This window comes from Centrocercus urophasianus, unplaced genomic scaffold (assembly GCF_019232065.1).
Source record: "Centrocercus urophasianus isolate 14NV4802_14NV808 unplaced genomic scaffold, USGS_Curo_1.0 seq_20, whole genome shotgun sequence".
NCBI classification, from domain to species: Eukaryota; Metazoa; Chordata; class Aves; order Galliformes; family Phasianidae; genus Centrocercus; species Centrocercus urophasianus.
Window position 1 is genome coordinate 1,303,298 of NW_024884756.1, and position 13,386 is coordinate 1,316,683.

At 45.7% G+C, this 13,386-nt stretch overlaps 1 protein-coding gene across 8 annotated transcripts in view; it reads right to left on the reverse strand.

Annotated features, from left to right (window-relative positions):
• ASB1 (ankyrin repeat and SOCS box containing 1) overlaps nucleotides 1–13,386 on the reverse strand; it is a 34,400-nt gene that overhangs the window by 18,394 nt on the left and 2,620 nt on the right. The window contains exons 1-3 of one of the 8 annotated variants that reach the window (XR_006169439.1): nucleotides 9,541–12,900; nucleotides 8,552–8,739; nucleotides 4,360–4,458 (exon numbers count right to left, since the gene is read on the reverse strand). Coding sequence is in view for 7 of the 8 variants with exons in the window: in XM_042822244.1 (XP_042678178.1) it covers nucleotides 4,360–4,458; nucleotides 8,552–8,661 (209 nt within the window). In the remaining variant the exon portion in view is untranslated. Of the gene's footprint in view, nucleotides 1–4,359; nucleotides 4,459–4,797; nucleotides 4,938–6,980; nucleotides 7,348–8,551; nucleotides 9,424–9,540; nucleotides 12,901–13,386 lie in introns of those variants that run through there. The other 7 variants (XM_042822244.1, XM_042822249.1, XM_042822243.1 and 4 more) reach the window with 7 other exon arrangements.

The following is a 13,386-nucleotide window of genomic DNA, read 5'->3' on the forward strand; positions in this document are numbered from 1 at the left end:
GAGAAGAGAAGAGAAGAGAAGAGAAGAGAAGAGAAGAGAAGAGAAGAGAAGAGAAGAGAAGAGAAGAGAAGAGAAGAGAAGAGAAGAGAAGAGAAGAGAAGAGAAAAGAAGTCATTGCTGTTACTGTAATTCACACTTAGCTCAGTCTATAAAACTCTCTTCCTGGATCTAAGCCAACAACTTCAATTTTTAGTGAATGCTGAAGTCAAGTTGCCCTGGTGATAAATGCATCTGTGGGGAAGGGAGGGGGGAAATCCCCTCTTTCCCTCTTTTTGCAGAGCTCAACAGTTTTCTGTGGTATTTATGTAGTTTCTGTAGTGGACATGAAGATGTATATTAATAAGTGGCTGCAACAGAAACCAGCAATGAGAAATGAGAGGCGATCTTAATTATAGCATCCAAGATTGCCATTAGGATTGGAGCTGTAATCACAAAGAAGTCATCAGGTGGGTTACATGGTGCCTGTTAAGCTGGAATGAATTTATAGAAGTGCAGAAAGCTAATAGTGCTGTGCATCTGTCTTAACATACATTAATATGACTGTCTTCGTGGAGAAGACCAATGCATAAGCTGTATTTTTATGCATTTTGACCTTCCATCAGGTGCTTGGGGCAGGCATGCTGGTGGGTATCATTACTCTGATCAGGCCATCAGCAGCAGCAACTGCAGGCCACATCTGAGCAGGAGATGGCAGGTGGAAACACCAACATCACCATTTGCTGGGAGAAATTGCCATCTAGAGCCTTCCTCTGACGGTAGATGTGGGAATACCCAAAGGAGAAACAGGCACCTCCTTCACCTCAGTCAACAAACAAAACACCTCCTTGCAGGCAGATTAGAAAATAACATAAAATCTGTTGAGGACAAGTTTCCATTGACAGCAAAGAGCTGCTGAGGAATGAGTCACGCAGGAACAACTCAGTCAAACTTCCCACAATCTCACTAGGGACTTTGAAGACAAAAGTACTCTGATTTTGATAGGAAAATCAAACTAGAAATCTTTTTTTCTTCTTTTTTCTTTTTTTTTCTTCTCTTCTTTGTCCTTTGGAAAACTTCTTTCACGACTGTGTAGCAGAAGTACCTGAAAGAAAAGCGAGAGCAGGAAGAAAGCCACTCTAAGAGATGGGGGAACAGAAAATTTCATTTCTAATGCCCAGCACATGTGCAAAACACTTCTCTGCAGCTTTCCCCACGTCACTGGGAGCTGAACCTTCCCCTTGCTTTGGCTCAAATGTGACCAGATTTAATCCCCATACAGAGGAAAAAAAGAGACCATGATGCAATTTTGCTGGGAATGGGAATATTTGTCCTTCACTTTGCTGAAAGCATTGAAAATGTAGGTAAGCTCCTAGGCAAAAAATGTCAAAAGTTTGTTCAAAGTTACAGTTAGTCCATTGGTTTCACCCACTCTTTTGGTAGACTGGAACTTGTTGTGCTGCTTCCATCCTCAGCTGAATAGAGAAACTGCCCTAATTGAAATATTTGGTAGTTTTGCAGAACTAAAAAGAAGAGAGCCTAACATGAAAGAAATCATATTTATTGATAGCCATCGAACATTTCATCATGAGCAAACTAGGAAGCGAGTCTAACTGAAAGCAGCAAGACCAGCTCTTTTCAAAGCAAGGCTGTAGTTGAACAAGTTGAGGACAGTGTAAGTAGGAGGAAAGCAGGATACGCCACTAATACAATGCAGGTTTCCCACTCCTGCCCCTCACTACATGAGCTCAGGCAGGTCGCTGATGCTCCCTGAGCAACCATCTCCCTCTAAATATGAAAATGGAGATTTCCAAACTCCCTCGTGGCTTTGATCGAAGGTTTCTCAGGCAAAGAAAATGGTTTGTTCTGTGAGTAACCGCCAGCAGAGCCGAAGAGAACAGGAATCACCCTGAACTACTGGCATTTGAATGCACCTGGCTTTTCTGCATCGGTTCGCCCAAATGGCGATTGGCCAAGCTTTTATTATTTATTGCATGGAAAGATGCAGAACGTCTCAAAGCACTGACTGTCTCCTGACACAAAGAGAGATCGTACTTCACATCTGTTGGCTGAAACTCTGACTTGCAGCCTGAAGTGTTTGAACTTGTCTGGAGACAGCTGACAGCTTTACTGAGGAGCCTTATGGCACTGGTGTTGCTGGCTCAGGAAATGTCCAAGCACGGGTATTTTATGGGTGCTGCAGGGTGCTCAGTGACATCAGCACAGCCAAACTCAGCCCTCCAAATGTGAGGCTTCGGGAGAGGTGGACAGGATATAAGCAGGAGGTGTTTTTTGGCCTTCCCTATTGATGAGTGATGGCTCCTATGGCCTATCCCTCTGACAGTCTCCAGCCTACTGCGGAGGGAGGCCTACCTCTGCTCAAGAGATGGACATCCAAAGAAGAGGGATGGCTTTGTGATATAGACCTTCTCTATAAGGTTGTCTTGACAGCTGGAACTGAAGTGTGCCAGTGGGATGGAGCCTATAAAACAGCCTGGGCTGAGCTGAGGAGAAGCCACAGCAGGAAAACAGCAAAATATCCTTTTCTCTGAGCAGCTCATGCCATCGCCGAGGAACTCTGAGACATTTCAGGCAGTTGCAAAATCACAGAATCATAGAATGGCCTGGGTTGAAAAGGACCTCAAAGATCATCCAGTTCCAAGCCCCCTGCTATGTGCAGGGCTGCCAACCAGTAGGCATGACCTAGGGCTGAAGGTTCAGCAGCCAGTGACTCAGAATGCAGACCCTGTCTAAAATGAGGTTTGCTGCCAGCACTGGAGAACAAACTTGTGGGACGCTGATAACATGTAGGATGTGAGGAAACATCATCAAGGAGGGTCTTAGATTGGTTATCGGGAAGAAATTCTTCATGGAAAAAGTAGTCAGGCGTTGGAAAAGGCTGCCCAGGGAGTCCCCATCCCTGGAGTCATTTAAGAGATGTATGGACATGATGCTTAGGAGCGTGGCTTATTGGTGGGCTGGGTAGCGTTCGGTGATGGCTGGACTTGGTGATCTTAAGGCTCTTTTGCAACCTGAATAATTCTGTAAGTGATAAATGGCTCCCCATGTCCACTGTGGCAGTGTCTACACCTCTAACCTCACCACAGCATCCAGGAACAGGCCAGGGTGTTGGGTTGTGAAGGTAGAAAGTTCTGGCAAAAGCTGGAAAATGCCATAACTTAAAGACAAGCGCGGGACTGGGCAAAAAATAGGAGAGTTTCATAATGTGCTCACATAAACAGATGAATTAAGCCTGCTCTCCAGACAGTTCTAGCCATATCTGCCTTGCGAGTGCTTGACTTTCGCACCTTAACACCGTGCTCTCGGCGTGCTTTTTTTTCCCTCTGTGTTGTATATAGAAAATACAGCCACCCGCCCAACTCCGGCTCCGAAGTAAAAGAATCCCCGTGTTGAGTGAGTGCAGGCGCTCACCGGCTGACACAGCATCCCCGTGCAATCACAAGGGTCTCTTTATGGAGCAGCTCTGCGGGCACGCGGGGCCGAGGCCAGCCTAACCAAATCAGCGGAGAAAAATAAACATCCTTGTCTTGGAAGTGCCTAGCACAATTTCATTAAGCCAGACGATGCCTGGGAAGGAGCCGGATGTATATTTATTGAATTGAGTCCTAGGAGAATAAAAGGGAAAAAGAAGCCTCTGGCTGTTACGGTGAGAGGGATTTAGGGAAACTAAACAAAGCAAGAGCAACCCCCTGTTCCACTCGCAACACTAAAAAAAGAAACTACAAAGTCATTCTTAGATGTAATTTCCGCAGAGGGTAATGCGAACATGCTGCGGTTTTAGAACAATTAAATGAAGAAAGGTGTCTTTTGGAAAGAGGGGCATAAGAATTACGAGCGTGTTTCTGAGCAGCGGCATTCCTGCGTGTTTTACCGTACGCTCTGGACACGGGCCCACCTCCGAGGTAGAGCGTGAACATAAAACATTTCCCCAGTTGTTTTCCCCACTCCCATGCAGTGATGCTGCACAGCTCCAAAGTGGCTCCCGGGCAGCGCTCCCTGGCCCAGCTTTGTCTGGTCGTGGCAGGGAGAGGCAGCTCAGGGCTAATTAGAAAATGAAAATGGACTCTCAGCTCCTTTCCCTGCTCCCATCCTTCCTGGGGAAGAGGTTTCTATTGCAAGGCACTTCAGATCAATCTCTGTTCATTTTTGCTGTGCTCCTTTTGTCTCTTTTTGGTTTTTGTTGTTTTGTTTTTTTCCCCAACTGGAAGGAGCTCTGGGGAGGCTATTTAAAATGCCTCAGCTACCAAAACTTCCAGTAAAGAAAGCACATTGGCTGTTCTGATAATCCTTCTTACAGTGTCTCCTTCTCTAGGCTTAACAGTGATGCAACATTTCTTCTAACAAATGACCCCAAGTTCTTACCTGGCCCTTTGCAAAGGGGTCCAGCACTGGTGTTGCATTAGAAACATCTCTCTGCTCCGTGCTCCGACTGAGAAAGACACAGAACGCAGCCATTCCTGCCTGAAAGACATGGAAATGCTTTGTAGGGATCAGGATAGCAATATAGCAAATACGAAACATTTTACAGGTGCCACTCTACTCTTTGACTTCTAGCTTGTATTGCTAGCAGGAAAGGATGAAGGTTGAAACTAAGTAATGGAAGAATTGCCCCATCCCTGGCGACATTCAAGGCCAGGCTGGACGGGGCTCTGAGCACCTGATGCAGCTGTAGATGTCTCTCTGTTCATTGCAGGGTAGTTGAACCAGATGGCCTTTAAAGGTCCTTTCCAACTCAAATTGACACTATAAGAAAAAATAAAAGGTATCCAACCAGGTATAGCAAAGCAAGAGATGACCTACACAGAAGAGCAGAGTAGCAGCTGGGACGTTCCTTTGCACTGCACCAATTCCCTCCAGCAGATGAGGCCAGCCAAATTGCTCCCCAAAATGGCAGAGCAATGATCCTGCATCAGCAAGGGCTATGGGAGATGACAGGTAACTCCACAAGATGCTAAAACATGAAAAGCATCTCTAAGCCATCCAGCTACTTGCACCTGATTTGAGTACCATCAGCATCCCTTCCTCAGGTCAGCAGCGTCGTGTTATACAGCCCTGCTGGTGGAGTAATGGCAAGGGAGGCAGAGTAGCTGTGCTGGACTGGGGCATGGGGGCAAGCTAATTATTATCCTTAATTATCTAGGTGCACTGAGCAGCAGCAACGCTCCCTCTCAGAGTGGAGATGGATCACTACAAACCTCTTCAGCAGTCATTCCCCAAAGCTCCGAGTCAAACTGCAACAGAATGCAGTGTGTTAAAGTTTAATACTTTTTCAAGAAAATGAAAGAAAAAAAAAAGGAGCTAAAAACAGAGAAAAGGGCAAGAAAAGCAGATGAAAACAAACTCACCAACACCCAGTTACTACCAGAATCTAAAGGGCATGGAATCTGATACCTATTGCCTTTATCAGGTCAGGGTGTGACAAGGAAAAGAAGCAGATTGTGGCAGATTTTCAAAGCCTTGCTAACAGTGCAGACAACTGCAAAGCTGAGTACTCCACTCTCAGCCGTATTAAAGGCTATTTTCATAACCATAAACTAAGAGAACAATGTCTCATTTTATAATTAATACATATTGTTATTAATAGATTTAAACAAAGCTGGCTTTCATTCCTTTATTTAGTGGTGCATTTGGTGAAGCACTTAAAGGGGGCCACTCCAGTGTACACATATAGCTGTTTTAATTACATCCTGTGAATTTATTTTTCCAGGGAGAAATACTTCTCAGGGAAAATGTCTATAAAAGTAACTTTAGAAGCAATGTAATTTTGTGTGTGTTTCCTATAGGAAATCTGTTTAGTTTAAGTCCCAGGTTCTAACACTCTCTTTCATGCAGCAGTGCGACCTGAAGAATGCTGCTGACAGCTGTATTAAATCCTTGTATCTCTTCTGAAATGAAATTGCTGATGGATTTGTGAAGTCATATCTTGATGGGACTTTGCCTCCTCTTGCTCGATGGGGTTTTGCTTGCAGGATGACTCCTCCACAGCCCCCCAGGAAGGAGGCAGCCTATATAAACGGGCACTTCAGGTGTTGATTTATGTGCCCACGTTTGGTGTTGCATTTGCAAGTTATATTTACCATCATTTCTTTAACCAAGGACAGCCCCACTGGATCTTAACTTCAGTTTCCCACATACAAGAAGAAAAACTTTATGGATTTCACAGCCATCAAAGTGAGAATTCCCAGGGAACAGATCCTCCAGGAAAGGCTTTGGTCAGGCTTGTGAGTTTCTTTCTTTCCCCTCGGAAGTGACAGAGACAGCTGGAAACTCCAGCACACAGCCCCTTTCTCACCCTTAAACTCCTCATTTCTGGGACTTGCAAGTATCATTTCACTTTCTAACTTCATCCTGATCTTCAGGAGTTAGCAGTTAGCAAGGTTTCATTCCTTGGCCAAGGGAAAGCCTGTTCTTTCCCCGAGGACCCGGAGGCCAGTTCTACAGCAAAGGGGATGCACTAGGAGTCGTGACAGTGACACGCAACATGTAATTAGGCTCAAGTTAAACGAGAGAAGAGGCAGTTGTCCTTTCCAGACTCTGGACTGCATTAGAGTGACCAGTTATATGGCTGGAAACTTGCTCCAGGTTTGTGTGTGGTCCTCGAAGAAAAGTTTATGAGGTTGAAAGTTTCTGATGTTAAGAGTTGCCTTAATAAGTGATAGACTTTCAGCTTACAGGAACACAGTATCATTTGAAATCATCACATTCCACATCATCTTTTGTCCTAATTATCTTAGGCTGACTGGCTTCTGGCTTGAAATTGACCACAGCTTACATAGAATCACCAAGGTTGGAAAAGACCTCCAAGATCACCCAGCCCAACCGTCCACCTACCACCAACATTTCCTACTAAACCATGTCCCTCAGTTCAACATCCAAACATTTCTTGAGCACCCACAGGGATGGTGATGCCACCACCTCCCTGGGCAGCCCATTCCAGCACTTGACCGCTCTTTTCAGAGGTTAAATTTTTCCTCATGTCCCACCTGAATCTCCCCTGGCACCAATTGAGGCCAAACATGCTGTGCTGACAGATCCTGTATCAGAAATGTCCTCTTCCTTTTCCTTTCCATCCTTAGACAAAGAGAAGTAAACGCAGTGTGGATTGCTGAAAGCAGATTTTGATCAGTGCTGTGTACTTCCGCTCCCACTGCTGTCAGGTTTCATCCATCTCAAAAATTACATCCTTTCAGAGCACAGGGGGAAAGAGTTGGTGTCATTTTAGATGTAGGAAAAATTCAGTAAAGTACAGAAAAATTAGCTTTCCCACGAGCAGGTAAGGCAGATCAGCTTTGCCTGCTTTAAAAAGCTGTCCTGGTTACTTACGCCTTGTGGTGACACGTTATTTTCACTGCTCACTTGAGACAGTGCATTAGCAGTACCACAAATGAGTCTGTAAGGACCATTTTTTAACTTCAGTAAAAGGAGTCTATCAATGCCACAACATGTGGAATGGCATTTCATTCTGCCAAGTACACTTAAGAAACATTCAGAAAGTGCTGTAGGCGAGTAACACAGGGAGGGAAAGACAGTCTCATATGAAAGCAAATCTCCAACTGACAAAGTCATTATTAGCCCCTGTTAATTCTTCTCTACTATTATTATTGATCTCTGTTTGCATCATTGCTCCACTGCTGCAAACAGTGCACAAAGATGATGTACAAAGCCATTTAAACCAAGCAATGGGAAGGAGGTGGCCTGCCTCAAACTGAAAGAGATCCATTGCTGAGCTGGAGAGGAAGCCAATGTAGTGAATGCTATTGCGTTCCCATGCCAGCACTCTTCTTGCTTTGATCTGTAAGTCTTTGGCAGGACTTGATGTCTGATCTAAATTTATCTGGATTTTGGACCAACCTGTATGGAGCTGTGTAATCCAACAGCTCTAAGGCTGCATGTAAAAAAAAAGGCTCATCTATGCATACTTAGCTCTAAGAAAATCTGGATGGTGGACTGAAGTCATCTTGAAAGGCTCTGAACCTTACACATCAGGTGCTGAAGTCATGCCTATGACCAGGAAGTACTGACTCACCTAATTAACTACTAAAATCCAAAGAGAGTGGAGGAGACTCTGTTGAATGGATAAAATGGAGAACAGGAAGACTAGCAGTTCCTACACACTTTCCAGTTGGATTGCTTTGAAGGAAAAAGCCAAGATTAGAGCCAAGGCAAGAATAAATGGCATGGAGCTCTCTGGAGTCCCCTCTCTGGAAGCAAGGCCAAAGGCTGAAACAGTGCATCCTGTCCCCTCGCAGCACGATTCACACTGACATGTCATGCTCATGCTTTCTGGGAAAGCTTTTATTTTTCTTCATAGACTCAGTTTGGGTTGGAAGGGACCTTAAAGCCCACCCAGCCCTAACCCCTGCGATGGGCAAGGACACCTCCTACAGGCCAGGCTGCCCAAAGTCCCATCCAGCCTGGCCTTGAGCATTGCCAGAGATGGGGCAGACACAGCTTCCCCAGGTAGGCTGTGCCAGGGCCTCACCATCCTCACTTCACCATTTCACCAGGCTTGGACACACAAAGAGGAAGGCTGACTGGTTGAACAGTTACTTGCCCAACAGGTGATGTGCCACTGTTGCCTCGGAATGAGAGGTGCTGCTCTGATACCAGGTGGCAGAATAAGGTCCTGCTTGGAGAGGCTGGTGAGGAGACCTCAAGACTCATCCTGCTTTGAAGGGACAGAAGACAAAGTTGTAGGGCTCAAAGCACAGTCATAGGGTCCTGCACTTCTGTGGAGGATATCTGAAGAAAGGATAAGACAACAGGACAAATTCAGATTATTTTTATCTCACGAGTGCATAGAAAAACAACTTACTTCAGGAAAAAGGCAAACTTAAACTTCTTTCGTACTGATGAAAACAACTGTCCAGGTTTGGCTTCGATGAGCATCATGTTCATTTATGAATTCTCTCATGATTTCTCTTTCCAAACTCTTTTTCCACTGCTACACAGCAAAACAATCTGTAATTTACAGCCCAGACACTTGGTAACCCTGTCTGTACACAAGGTCTGGTGGAAGCCCTTGCAAGGCTCTCATGGAGCACACTGTCATTCCAGGAAGATGCCAGCACACTATTCTGTACCAAAGTGAGGTGCACACAGCCGGCACTGAGGTTGCAACTCTCTGCCTTGGTTGAAGTCCTCATTACTGCTTTCCACGCACCAAAGGGTTTGGACAACTGGTGAAGTCTCTGTGGTTGGTTCTATCTTCCTCTATGGCAGTGGAAAAAGAGCTTAAGGCCTTATCTCCTATCACCCAGGTCTCACCTCCAGCCTCTGGCTTGCCTTTCCTTCACTTTCTCCCTGGGCAATAACCACCCTGTGTCAGCCCTGGGAGTTAGGTCATTTCCTTCCTCCCTTCTCTCCAAGGGGTTTTAATTAGCAATGCCATTGTACTCCTTAATTTGACTGTATTTCTGTCTTCTAGTTTAAGCCCTCCCCTTCCCACTCTTTTTTTTTTTCCCCCTCATGTTATGAGCCTTTTAAGACACAGCTGTAAAACTCTGCAGACCATATATCATAACACTTCATAATCACACTTACATTTTAGTAACACGACAGCAATCAGCTCATTCCTGGCGACCTGGCGAGCCTGAAAGCACTGCACCAACACACATTAATAACGGAGCTGGGAGCAAAGTGTGGGGCTGGAGCCCCACTGCCCCTGGCTGCTGTGCCCTCTGGGAGGACCTCACCGAGACAAAGCTGAGCTCAGGGGAGTCAGGCATAAATGGGGATGGCCTTCATTTCTGCTAGGATATGTGAAGAACAGATAGAGCAATAGACAGTCTCCCAGAATAGACTATGGAGTCAAGCATCCTTTGGAACATACACGCACACACACACAGAGGCATGTTCATCTGAAGAGAAAGGAGCTTTCACTCACATAACATTTCACTAATTGAATTTCCTTATTTATTTTAGGTGAATCTGTCCAGAAGACGTGCTCCTGAGGTGCTGGGCTCCAGTAGGAACTTGGTTCATAGTAAAGAGGACAGTGAGAGCCTCGCGTTGTGCTTGGAAACCATTCAGTCAACTACTGTGCAGACCAAGAATAGAACAGACAGGGCTCCTCTCAGTGTTTCCACCCTCAGCAATACGTCCACCACTTCTCACGGCAAAAGGCACTGTGATTTTGGCTCTTGCTCTTTGTCTACCCTTCAGCGTGCTGAAACACAGTGCTTATATGTTTTTCTTCCTGGCTGCACGTTTAAAGCCCCGATCCAACGCTGAGGAGATCACAAAGCACTTGCCACTGACTTTGGATCAGGTGCTGTATGTAAAATTTGTCCCAGCCAGACGTCGGTCACTAGGGTGTCGTTTTTGAGACTGAGTTTATATACTGAAGCCTGGGCCTGGACTTGGCTCCCTTGCTGACCTTTCAGAAAGCCTCTTCTCATTTTGCTTGGCGTCTTTACTGGTTCTTGAGTCGCCTGTGGGTTTGGTAGTGGTTCAGGTTACTTGCTGATGGCCTGTTCTTCTACCTCGGCCTTTCAAGAAGAGTTCAGTTCAGGATTTATAACAGGTTTTTGGTAGCACCTTCTGTGCTTCAATCTGTAAAACCATTTCAGTTTAACCACCTGTTTTCACACGCTTATAATTTCACAAAGCATCCACCTTTTGGGATAAATTTTTCCATGCTTCAGCTCTTGCCCAAGGCACTATTATTTCTTTAAATAAAATTCCAAAAGTTAAAAAAAAAAAAAAAAAAAAAAAAAGTTTGATCCAAATCCATTCCACATTTTTTCTGCTTGGCCTGAGGCAAGCAACTTTCCCCATTAAAAAATAAAAAAATAAAAAATTCTAACCACATTTCTTCATGTTGAGCTTGAAGGACAAAGCAAAGCTTGGGAGCTGCTGCAAACACTCTTAGAAGACAACTGACCATCCTTTCCAGGCCTTGCCTGACATCTACTGCAGCCTGTGGGAGCTCTTCTATCAAAACGGTCTTTTGGGCAAGCTTGCAACTACACCACTGCAGGAGTTTCAAATCCAGCCCATAAGAAGTCAGTAGGAGCCTTTCCAGTGACCTCAGCTATCTGAGCAGCTGTGGTTCAAAGGGTTGATGGGGACTCTGGGAGAAGCCAGCACAGCTTGTAAAATACATGCCAAGTTTTATTTTAGTTTTCACTCCCCGCTCTTCAGGACGTCTTAGGAAATGAAATGCAAAAAAATAACATCAGGGCAATACTCGTGCTGTAAGATCAAGCAGTCAAAGTAATCAGGAAATTGTTTAAAAAACCTTGCTTTGCTCCAGAAATGTTGTCTCAGCTTTGCTGAGCCATTTCTGTTTTCCCCAGTGCTAAAGGTAACATATCACTTGTCTTATTTGAATCTGTCCTCATTTCTATTACCACAGCACTCCGGTTCCAAGCTGCCACTGGGGCCTCAGACACGGCAAAGAGAACAGTCCTAATCCCAAAGCTGCCTCCAAATTATTGCTCCTTCTGTCCTGTGAAGGCTTTCCAGGAGAGCTGTCTCTCTCATCGCCTCCACAGATGCATTTCTGGTGGCACAAGACTCTTCTCATTTTGAGCCCTGGCTTGGAAGCCCAGATGTCCAGCCTGCAGCTGCAAGAAGATAGGAGAAGAGGGCATGGGAGAAAAGGAGATCTGTTACCACCATTGTATATGAAGAATGGAGAGGCTGAGCCTGGGACACAGAGATGGGCTATATGTAAGGCTCCTGACCATCCTGCCTGACCATCTCTCCTTCAACTGCGAGGCCCTCTGGGGCACTCTGCCTTCTGGCTAACTGCAAAAGCTGCACTCAACAATTAGTAAGCAGCTTAGCCAGTCTGCTAGATGATGCCTCGAGTCCTGTGACTCAACAGCAGTTTTCCACCATCTCCTTTTCAAGCAGCTTTGCTATTTTGATGCCTTTTCTGTTGTGCAAGGCTGGGGTCATTGAACAGCCTCCAACCTAGAGCCACTTCAGGATTTCCTCCTTTGAGTCCAGTGGTAAGACTCCCTTTCAAATCCTGAGATTTTGCTTGCCTGCTTTTTTGGATTTTAGCAGAACTGTTTATCTGCCCAGCCAGACAAAACCCAGTGTCATGTCCAACACCTTCTCTCTTTCTTTTTCCTTTATTACAGCAAAAAAAGCCTCAAGGCTTCTAAGGCAATGGCCTACACAGGAATGAGAGCCAATTACATACAAATGTATGTGTCAGTGCTGATTAATGCCTACTTTTGAGCCTGGAAACACACTTGGAGTGTCTGTTTCCATCTCCCAAAGCTTTGGAGAAGGCAGCTCAGAAGAGGACACTTGTTAAAGAGCTGCAGCAGTATGACAATCTCACAGTGGTCTTTACCACCTGGAAACTTCAGCGCAAGAAACAGGACTGTCACTGAGCTGTTGAATCAGAAGTTGAGCTTCTTGTCCAACAAAAATGCCTGCTTGCCTTTGTGGCTTTCCCAGTTATGTCTGCAGCTTCAACAATGAGAAAGGGTGTCAAAAAGAGAGCCAAGCTCCAGGAGACAGCCAGAGCAAATACTGTAAGTATACAGAGTTATGGGTGTCCAAAGTAAGGGAGGCAGAGACAGCAGGAATGCAACTTAAATATTGGACACGAGAAAGGGCGCTTTGCACTTGCACAAAACACATAAGGACCAATTTTCTGAGCAGGCTATGAGAGCGAGCTGGAAGCGAACGCCAGCAGCCAGCAGACACCTCCCACAACCCACCTCTCAGCAAATTTCATCCTTAATGGGACACTGAAATCCGCACTTAATAACCCAACGCTTGCCAAAGTCAGTGTGGCCTTTTAACAGTGCGATGAAGCCTCCCACTCCCCCTGGCTGTTTCTGCACAAGTGCCAGCAGGTGGCTGGGACCCGGCTCCGCGTGGCCACAAAGCCACCCCGTTGCAGGGCTTGGATGGCAGCAGACATGGAGGCCGAGGCCTGCAGAGGAGGTTCATGCTCCTTTCCTTTTTGGGCTGCTGTCTCCCCACCGTGGCCCCGCATTGGAGGCAGCTGGATGCCTTCGGGTGATCCTGTTGCGCTCCAGTTGCTCTCCTCAGTTGCATACTGCGAGCCCGCAAGCCCCGTGCAAATACAGCACATGATACTTGAGAAAGTGACATTTTAACGTAATAACACATTTAACACGCGTTCCCACACAGCTTCTGATCGCTCCTACCAGCAGATATAAAACACAGCACAATAGAACAGTATTTAGCTGCAAGAGACCCTGGTCTCTCACCCTCCGCTTGGCTCCTAAAGACAAGTATCCTATTAACATGGGTTTTGAGTTTACAGCCCTCGGTCTAACAGAGTTAAACATAAAACCAGCCCTTTCTTGACACTTCTGTGGACAGGAATGAAAAGCTGAGACCCAGGGAGCACTAAAACTGGAGGAGAACACCACTCCTTCCTCCCTGATCAGC